Raw genomic sequence first — 17,199 nt, 5'->3', positions numbered from 1 at the left:
GTAAAACATTGCATTGAAACATCACAAACAACCAGGTAAGGTAGCTGTTTTACATGTGGCGTCGCGGTGTTCATCAAACATTCATAGCATGCTAAGGAAAATTTGATGCTTTTCTGGGGAAAACCGTTGGTTCCGAAAACCCCGGATGTATTGCTGTTGAGCTCGATGGGGGTTGACCGAATCGACCTGGTCTCTTAGGGAAAGTTGTTCTCCAGACGAAATGAGCTGAAATTTGGTGTGAGAGTCCCTATGGGTATGCCCTACAAGGGGAACCACACCAGAACTTGATCTGAGAACTTTTCAAAATCCGTACCCACCCTAATGGGCAGTCTACCCAAGTAACATTTTTTCCAGGAGTTCTACAAGAGCTCTTCAAGATAGCTACAGCATAGCAGTTTGGACCGCGGTAGGATAAAACTCTCTTCAAGTACTCTTCCAAACATCTGAAGAAGTTTTGAAGAGAATTTTATCCTATCGTGGTACAAACTGCTATGCTGTAGCTATCTTGAAGAGCTCTTGTAGAACTCCTGGAAAAAATGTTACTTGGGTAGTGAAGTGCAAAATGAGCAATATTAGTAAAAGAAAATATTTATACAAATTTCCTCATGCAAACGAAATTGCGGAAAATAATCGTTTTTGATGAACGTTCCCTCCAAGTTTGGTCCCTATCGGTCAAGGTTGAGTTCAAGAGTGTACCAGTTAACCTGGTATGACCCATTTATTTCATTACTTTTGAATGACGATTTTTGTTACGATATGTTTCATTTACTTTTAAAATAATTGTGCATAAATGTCTAAATTGCAACATAATAAAGCTATAAACCATTCAGTACATCTGCCACCCCTACTTGGCACGTAATCCACACCACTCGACGCAAATCCAGCTATCAAAATTTAATTTTATTACTAATAACATCAGCGAATGAGATGTTAATACGTTTTCCTTCTGAACATAAAATTAGCCGCCACCCGGCCTTTCCCCCAACCTACCTGCCAAGCAATTAAAGCGTGCGCCATCGCCACTTTATTAGACAACCTGCCTGCCGTGTGGTACGTCCTTTTCGCAGTACAACCTACCCGCGATTCAGGTGAATCTTCAGGTAAAACGTTTTAGCGCGCGCGACGATGATCTCAAATGTCAAATGTCACGTGGTGGGGGCCGCCCTGGCAGGTGCCGGTGATTCGCGGGGCCACCCTATTTGGTGCGTGTGGAGAATTTATTATTGTGAATGGTTTGTGCTGACTAAGCCGAACCCTACAAAGAAAAAAAATCGTGGTAATATTTATTACATCTGGAAAGGGGTACATCTTTTATGTCAGAAAAAATGTGTAATTTTACCACTTTTCTGTTGTAATGTCGCTATTTCAGTCTAATTGAGGCAAAATTACATCATAAAATAGGCAATATTCAATACACCTTCCAAATTTATACAATTTTTTACTGTGTATGGTTCGAAACCAGTACAAGTATCCAGTATGGCGAGGCATGTTTTTTCGGGATACGTAGGATTTTTATGATTAAAATGAATGACACTAATTTTTTTGTATGAAACTTCAAGTAAAACAGAGGGCCAAAATTCTTGCCTTCCTTTAAGTGTGTGTCACATTTGTCCCTAATCACCCCAATTGGCACATCTCAGGTATCGTTTGACCTGAAGCCGTCGTAACGCCGCGCGGTTTATTTGAAGTTACGAATGAGACAACCCACCTGGGAAAGGTGAGCCGACCAAGCTGAATGAATCTGGTGGATATTTGATTTAATAATGACGACGAAGGTGGAACGAAGAGAAAAGTATGTAGAAGGAAAGGAAAAGGTGTGTGTGCGTTTGTGGGTGTTGGGTAAAGTGTTGAATGTTGAGCGGTTCCATTTAAATATATCCACGAAACGACTCCGCTCGGGGAAGGCTGGGGAACGCTGTGAACTATGACATAATATGGAGATGGGACGGAGTAGCAGCAGCCAGAGTGGTGACATACATCTATTTGCATGCACATAATAGCGGAGCGTTATGCTAACTAATGACGGTAGTCTGGTTTGGCAAACTAGTGGTTCGACAAATTTAGGTCAAATCTTTGAACTTGATCAGACAAATGACAACGTATGAGTTTGTGACAATCGTCTGCGGCCAATCTACACGGAGAAAAAAGAGTTCCCAAAATCGTGAACAAGCGTTCATGAAAATGAGAACCTCGAACAAAGTGTTCAAATCCCATGGTACGATTTTGAAAAACGTACCATGAAATTTGAACACTTTGTTCGTGGTTCCCATTTTCATGAACGCTTGTTCACGATTTTGGGAACTCTTTTTTCTTCGTGTAGTCCGTCCCATATGTATTTTTGTCAAAAATGAGATAAACTTTCCAATAGTCTTGTTTTTATCATGTTCTTTTAGCCTATTGATGTTTGTTCTAAAAATGCCATGCAATGTTTGTTCTAAAAATTCCAAAATAAATATGACTTTCGTGCTATCCCATATGCAAAATAAAGGCATATAGAAATGTCTCGCAAATCGTCTGAGTGCATGAAGAATTGTTTATATTTTACAGAGTATGTCTTTAAGAATACGTAAACCTTGAAAATAACATTATCTGTTCATTTCTGAAGAAATATTTCTATTTTAAAACGAACTAATCCAATCCTTTGGTCCATTTTCTTTTGCAAGTGAAAACCACGGATAGAAAAAATAAAATGCATACCGTTATGGCTTAAATGTACACCATACAATTAGTTTTGCATTGTCTTAAATTAATAGGCGTCCTGCAAGATATTGTTCCTCAGATAAGCGGAGTTTTTTTTTCAAATTAATTTCAAGGGTTTAGCAGTTTAGATTTGCATTCATGTGTTATTTGCCTCTGTAGTATTTTAACAATGTCTGGTGTCGTTGCTGGTTATATTTTGATATCTATAAATAGGAATCAAAATCTGAAATAATCAATTTTTTATCATTTTGTGACTATTATTTACTTGGAAAACTATCAAAACAAACCTGGAAATGACAGTTGAACCAGGTTGAACCTCTGGTGTAAATGTTCAAGCCTACCTTGATACCATGACTGCCTTTATTTATGGACAAATAAAGTCAAGTCGGTATCTTGTTGAAAATTGCACAAATTGATTAGTTTTTTTTTAATCAAATTTATGACAGTTGAGCAACTCTCTACGAAATCGGCCGATTTCGACCATTTTTTTATTTAACTCAAATTTTGTGGGGGCCTTCCCTATGACCAAATAAGCTATTTTGCGTCATTGGTTCACCCATACAAGTCTCCATACAATTTTGGCAGCTGTCCATCCAAAAATGGTACGGCAGTGGTATTCAAACAGCTGTAACTTTTGAGTGAATTTTCTGATCAATTTGGTGTCTACGGTAAAGTTGTAGGTATTGTTGAGGACTTTTGAGAAACAAATAGGTACACGGAAAAAAAATTTGCAGATTTTTTTATCAACTTTTTTTTCACTAAAACTCAATTTCCCAAAATACGTATTTTTTGATTTTCGAAATTTTTTATATGTTGTAGGGGACAGAAATTCGCATCAAAAAATCTGCCGCCGAGTTATGAATTTTTGAAAAAATAGTGATTTTTGGAAAAAAAATCGAAGTTTTATGCAAAAACAAGTTTGACATTATTTTTTAATGCAAAATTGAATTTGCAATCGAAAAGTACTTTACAGATTTTTTGATAAAGTGCTCCGTTTTCAAGATATAGCCACAGAAAGTTTGATTTTAGCGAAATATTTGCAGTTTTTCAATTTTTAAAAATAGTGACCATGAGTGACCATTTCTAAAAATATTTTTTTGGAGAAGTTCAGAAAATTTGCTATAAAATTGTCTAAGAGACATTGAAGATTGGACCTCGGGTTGCTGAGATAGAGCCGCTTTAAGAAAAAGAAACACGAAAATTGAAGTTTTCCTTGAAGTTTTCTAAATCTCACCAAAAAAACACACCATTTTCTAATGACGATATCTCAGTAACTAATGGTCCGATTTTCAATGTTAATACATGAAACATTCGTGAAATTTTTCGATCTTTTTTCAAATCAAGACTAGCATTTTACATGGGCGTAATTTTCAATGTTTAGCCCTTTTAAAAAGTTAGTCTTGATTTAAAAAATTTCAAAATATTTTTTTCGAAAAGTTCGGAAAATTTCACGAATGTTTCATGTATTAACATTGAAAATCGGACCATTAATTGCTGAAATATCGTCATTAGAAAACGGTGGGCTGTTTGGGTGAGACTTAAAAAACTTCAATTTTCGTGTTTATTTTTCTTTAAGCCGTAAACTTGTTTTTGCATGAAACTTCGATTTTTTTCCAAAAATCACTATTTTTTCAAAAATTCATAGCTCGGCGGCAGATTTTTTGACCATGTTTCTCTATGGCTCAAAAGTTGCGGATTTTTTTTTTTTGAAATTAAATATGTCTTTATTGAACTTTCTTTTAATAATTACATTTCATTTACATTCTAAGTGGTATGGCTACATGCTCTTCATCTTTGTTATATTTTTCGTTTTCTTATTAACTGTTCACATTCATTTATTTACTTCAAATTGTTTTACATTTTTGCATATAATCGAATACATTTGGGTAAAAAAGAAAAAAAAATCACTTTAACAACTAATCCTAACTTAAACTAAAAAAGTAAATTCATTGAAATATTCAAATTCACTAGAACGAGTAAACTACGAACTGTATTTTAAGATGAATGCTCCAAGAGTTCTTACTTGTTCTTGGCGAGTTTTGCAACCGCGCAGTGTTGTTGTCATCTCGATGAAAATGTTCAGAAGTTCTTGTGGTGAAAACAGGTCACTATTGCCTTCACCCGTTGATGGTTGGTTTTCCCTCGGTTGCTGACTGAAGCCAGGAGGTGTTGTATTCTCTGCAACTTTTTGGCGCTGATTCAATGGCAATGGCTGCAGATTTGGAACCACTCGAACAGATCCCGCTCCAGGTGACGCCAAAGCAGGAAAATCCACGTCCGTGAAAGTTGGTGGTGTTTTGCGACGATTTGGTTGGTGCCTCGTCGTCGCTTGCTGCCGAATTTTCACAAACTCAGCACGTTTTGGGCAGCTCCGATTCTTGGTAGAATGGTCGCCGCCGCAATTGAAGCATTTGGCTTCAATGTTCTCGTTGATTGTTTCGCAAGCTTGAGTTTTGTGCTCACCTCCGCATGTTGCACAACGACTCTTGATGAAACAGTTCCTTCCACCATGTCCAAACTGCAAACAGTTCGAACACTGTGTCACGTCTCGGTGCACTGGACGATAACGTTCCCAAGTCACGATGATGTTGAAAATTGCCCGAACTGCTTTCAGCTCAGACGGCGTTGTCGATCCTTTCTCGAGATGAACCAGGTACAGTTGATCACGATACTTGATGTCCTTGTTGTGTCTCGTCATCTTGAAGACTTCGATCACGTTCAACTTAAGAGTTTTGAGCTCTTCTTTCAGCACACTCACATCCATGTCGTACAGGCCTCGGAGGACCTGTTTCATGGGGCGTTTACCTGGATCGTCATGGCTGTAGTATTCAATCTTTGTGTTGTTCAGGAAATCCCGAACGTAGTTGTAATCCTTTCTGGTAGGTAGTAGAATTTTGAGTCCATCAGCACACAAGCGAATGGAAGCTCGTAAAGCACCAGATTTGATAAATCCGGTCAGCCACTTTTGCACCGAGTCCGATGACGATGTTTTCACAAAAATGGGTGGCAACTTTTCCCGTCGTTCAAATTCTTCCTTCTCGCTCACGTCCACAGGGAGGGTTGCGAACTGGTTTCCAGACAATTTTTGAGCGTCCTTGCTCAAACTGCCTGGCTTTGCAGGTAGCGCTTCGGCATTCTTTAGCTTCTTCAAATCTGCCGATCCTGCTGGTGAGGACCGCCTCTTTTTCTTGCCGTTAGGCATTTTTTGCACTTTTTAGCACTTTTTTGGTTTGTGAGGGACGCACGTCTGACTCGCTTCTCTGCTGATCGCAGACTGAAGTTGCGGATTTCTGTCCCCTAAACCATATAAAAAATCTCGCAAATCAAAAAATACGTATTTTGGGAAATTGAGTTTTAGTAAAAAAAAAAGTTGATAAAAAAATCTGCAATTTTTTTTCCGTGTACCTATTTGTTTCTCAAAAGTCCTCAACAATACCTACAACTTTGCCGAAGATACCAAATTGATCAGAAAATTCACTCAAAAGTTACAGCTGTTTGAATATTTACATACCATTTTTGTATGGACAGCTGCCAAAATTGTATGGAGACTTGTATGGGTGAACCAATGACACAAAATAGCATATTTGGCCATAGGGAAGGCCCCCACAAAGTTTGAGCCAAATCAAAAAATACAAATAAAATCCATTTCCGGTTTTGGTAGAGAATTGCTCAGTTATATTTTTAGACTGATTTTGAAACAAAAAACTGTGTGAAAAATCATATAGAAATTGTTGGTTTAGAATGAGAAAAATGATAAAACTTTTTATGGACTTCTCACAGCGTTATTTCAGCACTCTTTTTTACATATGGGACGGACTAGATTAGAACGGCAGTACAGTTCCAGACTTAATTATCCAGAGCTGTGATCATCTGAGTTCTAAAGTCCCAGAAATCTCTTAACGGAATATTTGAACAAACCCTTATGTGCTGGAATACGCATTTGTTTGATATTGAAGGTAACACATTTAACCATATAAACTCTGAACGCTGAACGATTAGCAGAAAAATTATAATCATATTTGGACGTTATAACAATGCTTATATAACCAATTCCAGTAAACAGCATGGAGAAATACAAATTACCAAACATCCTATAAGCCAATCCCATTAGGTTCTAATTAGATGAAAATTGTGCAATTCTTCATTTCACCCTGTGCAAACTGTACAATCCACCCTTCACGCTAACCCTAGAGTCGAACCAGTGTGGTCAGCAAAATCCATTCACTACCACCTGTACCAGTGGCTTACCAGACGACGGTTACGAGTTTCAATTAATTATCAGAATTATTTGTTTGACATTTAGTTACGCTTGTACGAACGGTTCTCGTTCTTTCATCGTACTCGTACGAGACAGGTGAAACATTGATTGCCATATCGCCGTGGCCGAGGAGGTCCCCCCCACTCTTTGCCGCACACAATGTTGCCATAAAAGTTTTATTAGTTTTCTCGTACACTCATCACCGCGCCGGATTGGTCTGACGGTAAGAGTTTGACCAGCCACTTGGTCGGGGTATAGCAAAACACATACGAGTGATGAGCTAACAACCAATTCTGAACGGTTCAAGTGTTTGGTGCTGGATTGGCTTCATCACACCGTGGTAAGAACTGGCAGGGGATTGGCCGTGAATGACGTAGTTGGTGTCAAATGTGTTAGTACATTGTGTGTACTGAAGCATTTTCTGTTCAACTCCTATTGATAATTGGGATAAACATTCGAAAAACTCATACCTATTAGTTATAACACGACTAACGGAATTAGCGACCAATCTCTAGGATGTGCTCTTTTGCCAACCCGGGTCACCATCGTCACGTTCTATTCTCCACCCATCCTGAGTAGGGTCCGCTGCATGGTTTTCCTCGTCAATGACTTATTTTTATTGGAGATTCAGCTCGCACTCCCAACATCCGGGATCCCAGCTATTGAAGGTGTGGTAGCCCCACTGGTCATAAAAATCACTTAGTTTATCATAATGGCGCTGCTAAATCGAGGGATTTGTCAAATGATGAACGCTATTAGTCATGACTTTATTCAAGTTTTGGAAGAAAAGACAGTGTTCTGGAGAAGTTTTATTGATATGTCATCTATTTTTGTGGCATCATGATTAACGAGAAATTTTGAAATCTATCATGGTATGGTTTTGTTTTATTTGGTTTAAAAAACGTTCTGCACATGTTTTTATATTTTGTTGAACGAGACATATTTATGTTTATCAAATAATTCGATAATGTTTGACTAGATTAAAGTCGATATTTATTAGGATGTGTGTAAGTTTAGCAAATTTGATTTGATGATTAATTAATTGAATAACAAAAAATTAAGGATTAAATTTAACTCATAAATAAAATAAATAATAAATTCAAAGTCACTAAAAAAACAAAAAAACCAAATATTTAAAATGGTGGACAGTACCTGCAATCATAACTTGATTATTTTATAGAACTTACGGCAAAAAATTTAAAAGTGAGCTTGAAATTAAAAAAGGGGTTTAATTTTTCAAAGAGTTGTATCTTTGTGAAAAAATCTGAGCATGAGCATGGTTGACTACCAATGAGCTGCTACTTCGTTATTGACAGATCAGCTGAAGTTAAACAATGAATCAAAAATGATCAGTGGGAGCCAACCATCCGTTCACTGTTTAACCTCTGAAGATCCCTACTTTATTAGTCAATACCGGCGCCCTCCCAAGAAGCCTGCAGTTCAACGAAAGGGAGGAATGTTAGTCCGATAGTTGAAGTTGCAGACTCATCAAGCACATAGTTTTTCGCTATATACTTGTTGATACCGCTTGAGACCGTTGAATCCACAGCATCTCCTTCAAGCATCACGTGATTATTATTTTTTGGGTTAGTAGGATAAGGTATTGGCTTTTCGATGCCTCCCGAGCTACGATGCTATGGGGAGGACTTTCATAACAGACCCGTCGGCGAGCCTTCCGAGCAACGAAGCTATGGGAAGGTCTTTATGGTTAACATACAAAATCACTCACACAAAATTATTTTGCTCCACTATTAACTCGACGATCCAAAATGTCAGTGCGTCTTTCGATCATTATATAGAAATAGCTTTTTCAGCATAAAAAAACCTTATTCGAAAAAAATAAATACAATTTACCCGACGCCGTGCCTTCCGATCAACGATGATATGGAAGGGCTTTGAAAATCACTAAATAATTGATTAAGATTACAAAAGCACAAAAAAACCCCAATTACTCAACAAAAATGACGCTCAAGACACAAATAATTCAGTAAGGCAAGAGCGTGGCCTCGCCGCCCGCAATCGACTGAAGTAGGAAACACAATTAACACCCTGTTACTTTGGAACACAATTACTACGACAAACTCAACCGGCGGCGTGCCCTCCGATCAGCGATGATAAAGGAAGGACTGATATTATCATTGCTAGCAAGCACACACAAAAAATAACTTTTCACACCGAATATTTTTTACGACCACGCGCTCCCTTTACAAATTATGCACTCACCACTACTAATAGCGACCCAAAAGCACACAAAAAAATAACCTGAATAATCACGAGTTCGCGTCCCCACTTCCAGCGCACCAATCTAGACATTATTTTTAAGTGAAAAAAAACGACATTTAGTCTTCCGAAATTAGTTGAATCTTTTATAATCCTTCAGGGGAAAAAAAATGATAATAAAAATCGCATCTATTTTAGAGGTAAACGAATCCAGCCTATCGGTCATGAATCATGAAAAATGTTTAAAATCGTCCTTAAAATTCATGAAACTTCGTGCTATTTGAAATGAAATGATCAGAGAGGCTTACTTGAAGTCTTTGAAGTTTTTGAGAGAAAATGTAAAATTTCCATCATCAAATCGCCGCTATCGTACTATCTTGCTGCACGTCAGATTTTGACGTTCCGAGAAAAAAGAGCCTACAATGTAAACAATAACAAACACGTTTTTTGCTTGACCATCCTGTGCATTGCTGCGAAGTTTGGTTGAATTTGGTTGCCGAAGTCCTGAGTTATAGTTACAAATGTTTATGGTAGTCGGTCATGTATGTGTGTCAAACGCGTTTTGACCTGACACCCTTTTGGTAAGTTGTCGCACTTACATCAATGTTTAGGGTGTGTCAAGATTGATACTTCCAACAATGCACGGAGTTTTTTTTTCGGTTTATATTGAATATCTCAGGATTGAAATCGAATTTATGGGTGAAGGGCAAAATGTGAGGCATTGAGAGGTGCACGTATGCCCGGATAGCATGACAACGACGAATCGACAGAAGACAACGCTCCCTGATCTTATGTGAACTCAGGTACTTACCAGTATAGTAATGGTGTAGGATGCAATGATCCTTAGTGCCCTTTGAACAGTTTATAGTACAAAAAATATCCAACTGTAAGATTGAGCGCTGAATTACAATTACATTGCAGAACAGTAGTCACATTGGATGATAGCAAACCTTTGTTTGGGTGCTATGTATGCTAAGAGAGTCGAACCAAGATTGATGGATGCTAACTCTCAACGCGGTTCAATTGATCCAAAAATAGTGCGTCCATCCCGGGAATTCCCGGGACAAAAATCCCGGGATTTTCCCTAAACCGGGAATTCCCGAATCCCGGGATATTTGATATTTTGTCCCGGGAATTCCCGAAATTGAAAAAAAAATCATGTTTTTGGTCAGGAAACTCAGATTTGGTTGTGGAAATAGATGAGCAGTTGAATACTAAGTTATCGATAACATTTTTGAAGCATTAGCAAATTTGTATTCGGCATATATCAACATTTCTGGAGTTTTTTTTGAAAAGGTCCAATAAACCAAATTTCCAGTTTTTGCTTTTTGGGTGTTTTTTAAACCGCCTCGAGTCAGGGGTATTAAAAACACCCAAAAAGCAAAAACTGAAAATTTGGTTTATTGGACCTTTAAAAAAAACTCCAGATTTATTTGGCTTATAAGGGAAAATTATTAAAATTTTAGTTTATGGATCCACAAAATGCCTAGCGCTTTAAATATTTTTCATTAAACTTTATTTATTTTTGAAATATTCACATTTAATGATGATTTTAAACTTGAAAAAAAAAATCATATTTTATTATTTTTCATCAAACATCGGCATCTGGAGCAATTTAGGACAATAGTAACAAATTAAGACAGCATAATGTTCTGATATTTTTTTAATTAACAAAACAATTAGTACACCAATTTTTAAATTTATTGCTCTAAAAAATCCTGTACCTATTCAGACTGCAGTCCCGATTTCCCCCAGTTGGCAGTAGTGACTTAAAGATACATAGTTTGTAAAATATGTTTTGAAATTCTAAACTTTTCTGAAATTTTACATTGGATGGATTCATTTTATTTGTTATCGTTTCTTGTTTTTTTTTACAGTTTCAATGAAATTTGTTTAGCTTTTGTAGTCATTTCATATAAAAAATCAAAGAAATATATTAATAAGAATTTTGTGATTATGAATATGAAATAATTTGAATCACACTACCTAAAAACTGCTGTTCTTGTTCAGATTGAAGTAAAGATTATCACCAATTAACAGTATTCAGCTAATTCTATGATTGTAAGCTTTAAAAACATAACAAATTTAATGAAAACATAGATTTTATGACTGTTCAAAAAATTCCCGGGATCCCGGGAATTCCCGGGATTTGAAAAATATTTTTCCCGTTTCCCGGGAAATTCAAAACCCGGGAAAATTGGACGCCCTATCCAAAAACACTAACCAAAATCAACTCAAGCAAGCCAACTCAGTACATTGTATCCGAAATGTCAATATTTCCGCCGTTCATTGTTTCGATCTTCAATTCTCAGTGGCCTAAGGATCGCGGACGTCCAAGAACTCAACGCATCGTAACCTCAAAAGGCTGGCAAAGGTTAAGTACCGATCATCCGTTATCTGATTTTCGGTTCGCCTTCGCGGATCACCCTTTTGAACACACGCGCTGTAGTGTCTACCCAACTTGTTGGACCTGCAACCTACGTACCTGTCCTCTGGTCACATACTGCACTCGTACCGCTGGTGGATTCCGTCGAATAAGTTCCACCAGTGAATTTCTTAATTACATAAGTACACCCGGCGTGGCGCGTTCGTTTGGTTCAGGCGCATCTCTCGGCTTTAAAAGGAGATGAACGAGATGGCGGATTATGTCAAGATTAACTTCTTTGCCGGTGCCAACGTCTAATGGAGGTGTCCAGCCCCGGTCAAAGTGTCACCGCCCCAGGTGTTTGTGTTTGATGATCCGATGGGGAGAACGAACCTTTGTTTCTAGCAGCGTAGCTTGTTTGAAGATGATGGCACTTTTTTTTCACTCAACGACTCAACTCTGCGTACGCAAAATCACATTGAAGCGTGCGTTGAGGAGTAGATCATTAATAACTTCTAAGCCTGGAGGCAGGGGCGGGGAGGAGTCACTGAGGCAGAGACAGATTTTACTGACAGGTGACTTATTGGACGGGTTTGCGGATAGGTCATCATACCGAAGCCGTCACCGCCGGAATGGGCTGAGAAAAATATGCTAATTTTGCGCGCGGTCTTTGTGGGTCTTGCTGCGTGGGAAGAATACGATATGGTACGTGCTAAACCAGGGTGAAATATGTTTGAGCTGAACAGGCTCAAAAGGTGACGATAGGCTGTGACCCCTTGCCACAGATCGAATTGTTTGTTCAGTTGAGTAGAGTTGATGTTAATGTTGTTTTATTGGATTAAAAGATTAAATTGATCTTACTCAAGAACATTTGTTTCGTGTCAAAAACTACATTACCGTAGTTACCGTCAGCAGGGGTGATCGAAATCTGCGTTGGTTTAGCCGTAGAGCGCATCTTAATATGCAAAGGCACATTTTCTAAACCAAGTTTGCATACTAACATCTGTATTTACATGACTGATCAGCTGTTGGCAAATAATCGAAAAATTGTGAATACAAAATGCTTTTTTTTAAAACAGGAAGCCACTTGAAAGTGTGAACCACCCGGATCAACAATGACTGAACAAATATCGTGATGCTGATGACTTTGATGGCTTATATGATAATTAAGTGGAAGGAATCTTCGATGATGCCAGTGTCAAATTCTTCGAAAGAGCTCTTGATTTTGCTCAAGAATCGTTCCTTACACCAGCTGTTAAAAATATGAGAATTTTCTTTTTTTTTGGCAGAACATTCATGAGAACAAAAGTTTAAAAGTATCTGCTGTCTAGCCATTTTGTATTCAATAATTCATTGTGTTAACGAGAAGCTTCCCAGTGGAAACAAACTCCCTAAACGGTACAAATTTCACAAAACACCCCCACAATGACATTCAATTTTGATGATACCGGGGAATCTTCACCCAAAAGTGTCCCCATTCGAAATTTATCACTCCACTGAAGATTGAGATCCATTGAGAGCGAGAAAGCGACTCGTTGAAATAAACTTACCGTGAAAATAATTAAATCAACGACCCGTTCTCTAGACGATCCTTTTTCGGTGCGTACGAACCTTCTTGAAGCTGTGTGTCTCGAGGAAAATTGACAGCGGTCCTTGGACCAAAACTCCCCGGAGGTCAACCGGCTGTTGCTTCGGGGACGTAACGCTGAAAAACGCCACTCATCGTCACCTCTTTCTGACTCTCTCTCTCTATTTAACTTCACAGAACGCCGTTCCTGCGTGGCCCCGATCCACCCCCTTGCTGGTGCTGGTGGTTCCCCCGAAGGGACCAAACACCACCACGCGAGAATGAGGCGGAGGATACTCAGCCTAAACTCGTTAGGCTTAATTTTGCTCGTTCAGGTAAGTGGATCCTTTATGTTTATGTGAATGAAATCACTCAGGCTGGGCGGAACTCGTTGGAACTTTACGTGGGTGACGACGACAATATCTTGCTATTGACCAGCCAAAAATGGTTTATGGTCCAATATCACTGTTTTGAATTATATTATCGCTAGTGATTTAGGTCAAAATTTGATGTGCTTTGTGATAAGCAGTAAAAATGTTTTATTTAGGTACGTTGTAAGTTGATGTCAGTAAACGCTTCAGTTTCATCAAGGTATGATAGATTTGGGCTCCCTAAAAACACTCCAATCGACAGAATTGAATTTTAGGTAATTTCTTGCGAAAGTTTGTAAATTTTGAGGTATAAATCATTATAAGACACCAAGCGCCTCCATTGAATTTCTGTTTCTCAGCATAAAACCATGGAGGCGCCTGGTTCCTTACCACAAAATGATACAGTCATGCCTCGGTTTAGCACCGCATATGGGGGATGCAAAACCGAGGCGTGCATAATTGAAGCACAGAGCTTATGGGATTTTGACTATATGGGAGACATTGACTATAATCGAATGAAAAATCATGCAAACATAAAAAAATATAGTGTTTTGAATTCGGGATGATGGTAGCTATCCATTGTTATTATAGTAACATGAATTTTTTTACAAAAAATCTTATTTTTCCTTTATTTTGAAAATGCATATTTTTTCTCTGAAAACCTCAAAACATTTGTTATTGAAATATGGATATCAAATGATCGCATTTCTGTCATACATTTCGAATGTAGTAACAACATTTTTTGAAAATACTCAAATTTTTCACAAAACTACGTATTTTCAAAAAATACTCAAAATTTCAGTTTTTGTTGCAATATGGGTCAAATGATCGGGACTTTTTCATACAATTGGAATGTAATAGCTTTTTTTTTTGAAAAAAAAACTGAAAAATTTCATAAAATTACGTATTTTCGAAAATACTTCAAATTTCAATTTTTTACAATATAGATATCAAACGGTCAGATTTTTTTTCATATATTTCGAATGTTATAACAACCTTTTTTTTGAAAATACTAAAAAAATCACAAAACAACGTATTCTAGTAAAAAATACACCTAAAATTTCAGTAGGTAACAAATAATTGGATTTTTTTTTAAACATTTCAAATGTTATAAATTTAGAAACTTTGAATTTTTTCGTATTTTTTACAATATTGTTTGTGAAAATTTCGAGTTAAAAACAAAATTGTTACAGGTTTCGATATTAATTAAAATATCTTGATCATTTGATACCCATATTGTAAAATAACTGAACTTTTGAGCATTTTTTTTCGAAAATACGAAGTTTTGTGTAAAAAATAGTATTTTCCAAAAAAAAAATGTCACAACTTCCAAAATGTAGGAAGAAATCTCGATCGTTTGGTATCCATATTGTAAAAAACTAAAATTTTGAGTGTTTTTTTTGAAAATATGAAGTTTTGTGAAAATTTTGAGTATTTTATCAAAAATAAGTAGTTTTGTGAAAATTTTAGTATTTTAAATAAAATTGTTGTTACAATCGAAATGTATAAGAAATTCCGATCATTTGATACCCATACTGAGAAAAAAAATTAATTTTGAGTATTTTTTCATAAATACGTAGTTTTGTGAAAAATATGAGTATTTTCACAAAAATATGGGTTATAACTAGGCTTAGTGATTTTTCACGCTCGAAAATAGCAAATTTCACGAGGACCTTTTCCCATTTTCAAAACACCGAATGTCACGCAAATTTCGCGGAACGTGAAAAATGTTAAAATAACTCTGAAAATCTTATGTTTAAATCACAGGAACTACTTTTTATGCTTCATTATATATTATTCTTTAATAAACTGACGTAAACGTGACAAAAAAATCTCCTAATTATCAAAAAAACCGTCCGGTTAACGGATGGGCTCAATTTATATTTTGAAACAAAATGTAAGGCATGCGTATTCTCATTTATTGAATTGCTTTTTTAATATTCAACTTAAAAAGGTTAAAAAGTTTTCACTGATTTGCTTCTGTTTTATTAGTTTAAATTTTATTGAATTTCATATCAAAGCAAGATTCAACAATCTTGTCCATCCAAAATATGTAAAATAGTTTAAATTTTCTTCAACATTTAGACCATTCAAAATAATTTTTAAGGTTTTCATCTCTCTTTTTAAAAAACTAAATTTAAAATCCATGGGCAAAAATTTTATAAATTGTTATGAAATCGAAATTTTTATTCAAAATAAGATCAGAAAACTAAAAAATGTATTTTTTAACTTTCAAGGGAATTATTCACACAAATAATCAAATATTTTAAAAATAAAACAGGGCTCAGAAAAAAATCTGAAATGTTTTAAAAAGGTGATTTCAAAATATGAAAATACTCTTCATTTTATTTTAAATAAAACAAAGTTTGATTCTTTTAATTTCTTTTGAAATAATACATTTTAAATAAAATAGTAGTATAATTTGTACTACAGCGAACTAAAATATTACTAAATTAAGTTAGTTTCTATAGAACGCTTATCAAACGAAGACTAATGAAATTTACTTTGATAGTCTTTATGGTTGAAATATTTATTATAAAGTCATTTGAAAAAAAAAGTGATTTGAGAAAATTGATAAATTTCAAGAATTTTTCACCCTTCCGCGGAATCGTCAAAATTCACTAACCCTATATAAGTAATTGAACATAAAATTTCACGAGATTTCACGGAAAGAGCCAAATTTCGCGAATTTCACGCTGTCCGCGAAATCGTGTCACTAAATCTACTTATGGGAGAACTGTCATTTCTTCACTCGAATCCGGTGCTCTATTAAACCAGGATATTCACTCGCTGAATTCTACAGTAGTTCATAAGATTATTTTTATTCCTTTTTGAGTTTGATTAATTATTTTGAGAAAAATCGTTACATTTTCACACAAACATAACATTTCACGGGATTTCGCGGAAAATGCCAAATTTCGCGGATTTCACGCTGTCCGCGAAATCGTGAAATTTCACTAACCCTAGTTATAACTTTCGAAATATACCAAAAATCCCGATCGTTTGATACTAATATTGTAAAAATCTAAAATTTTGAGTATTTGAGACAAATTCCAATAATTTGATACCTATATTGCAATAACAATAATTGAAAGTAATGTTTTCGAGAAACATTGCATTTTCAAAATACAGGAAAAAATGCGTATTTTTGTGAAAATTTTCATGTAATTATAAGTGCAATCGATAGCTAACATCATCTTATTTCAAAACAGTATAATTTTTTGATGTTATTATGATTTTTCATACGATTATAGTCAATGGCTCCCATATAGCCAAAATACCATAAGCTCTGTGCTTCAGTTAAGCACTAGGCCGTGCTTACCCGAGGCAGCTGAACGAATCATAACCGGGGCAGTGCAAAACCGAGGCGTGCAAAAACGGGGAATGGCTGTATAATCTTAGCCGAAATTTAAAACGTTGTTCTTCCTCAGGAAAATCACTAAAACTCAATTCTGTCGATTGGGGCGTGTAGTGTAATTTTGTATAAAAATTTCCCTTTTTCAGTCTAAATTGTCAGTCTAAAGTCTAAATCTAAATCATAACCTTCAAAAATTAAATCTTCCAAATTCACACAATGTTTTAATTGTAAGACCTTGCGCCTGTAAACTGAGCAATGACGGACATTAAAGGGTTAGGGGTTAACGGTGAGCTTCTAGCATTGCCCAGAAGTGATATTACCCCTGCGAAAAACAGCGAACCTTCGCCGAAGGTCTCCGGC

The 17,199-nt window shown here is 36.3% G+C and overlaps 1 protein-coding gene across 2 annotated transcripts in view; it reads left to right on the top strand.

Moving 5' to 3' along the window:
- LOC120415907 (mucin-2) overlaps positions 1 to 17,199 on the top strand; it is a 56,328-nt gene that overhangs the window by 11,595 nt on the left and 27,534 nt on the right. For both annotated transcript variants that reach the window (XM_039577551.2, XM_039577550.2), the window contains exon 2: positions 13,309 to 13,445. In XM_039577551.2, coding sequence (XP_039433485.1) covers positions 13,392 to 13,445 — 54 coding nt within the window. In that variant the 5' untranslated portion in view covers positions 13,309 to 13,391. The remainder of the gene's footprint in view (positions 1 to 13,308; positions 13,446 to 17,199) is intronic.

This window comes from Culex pipiens, chromosome 3 (genome assembly GCF_016801865.2).
Source record: "Culex pipiens pallens isolate TS chromosome 3, TS_CPP_V2, whole genome shotgun sequence".
Classification (NCBI taxonomy): domain Eukaryota; kingdom Metazoa; phylum Arthropoda; class Insecta; order Diptera; family Culicidae; genus Culex; species Culex pipiens.
This window is presented reverse-complemented; position numbering and strand designations above follow the sequence as displayed.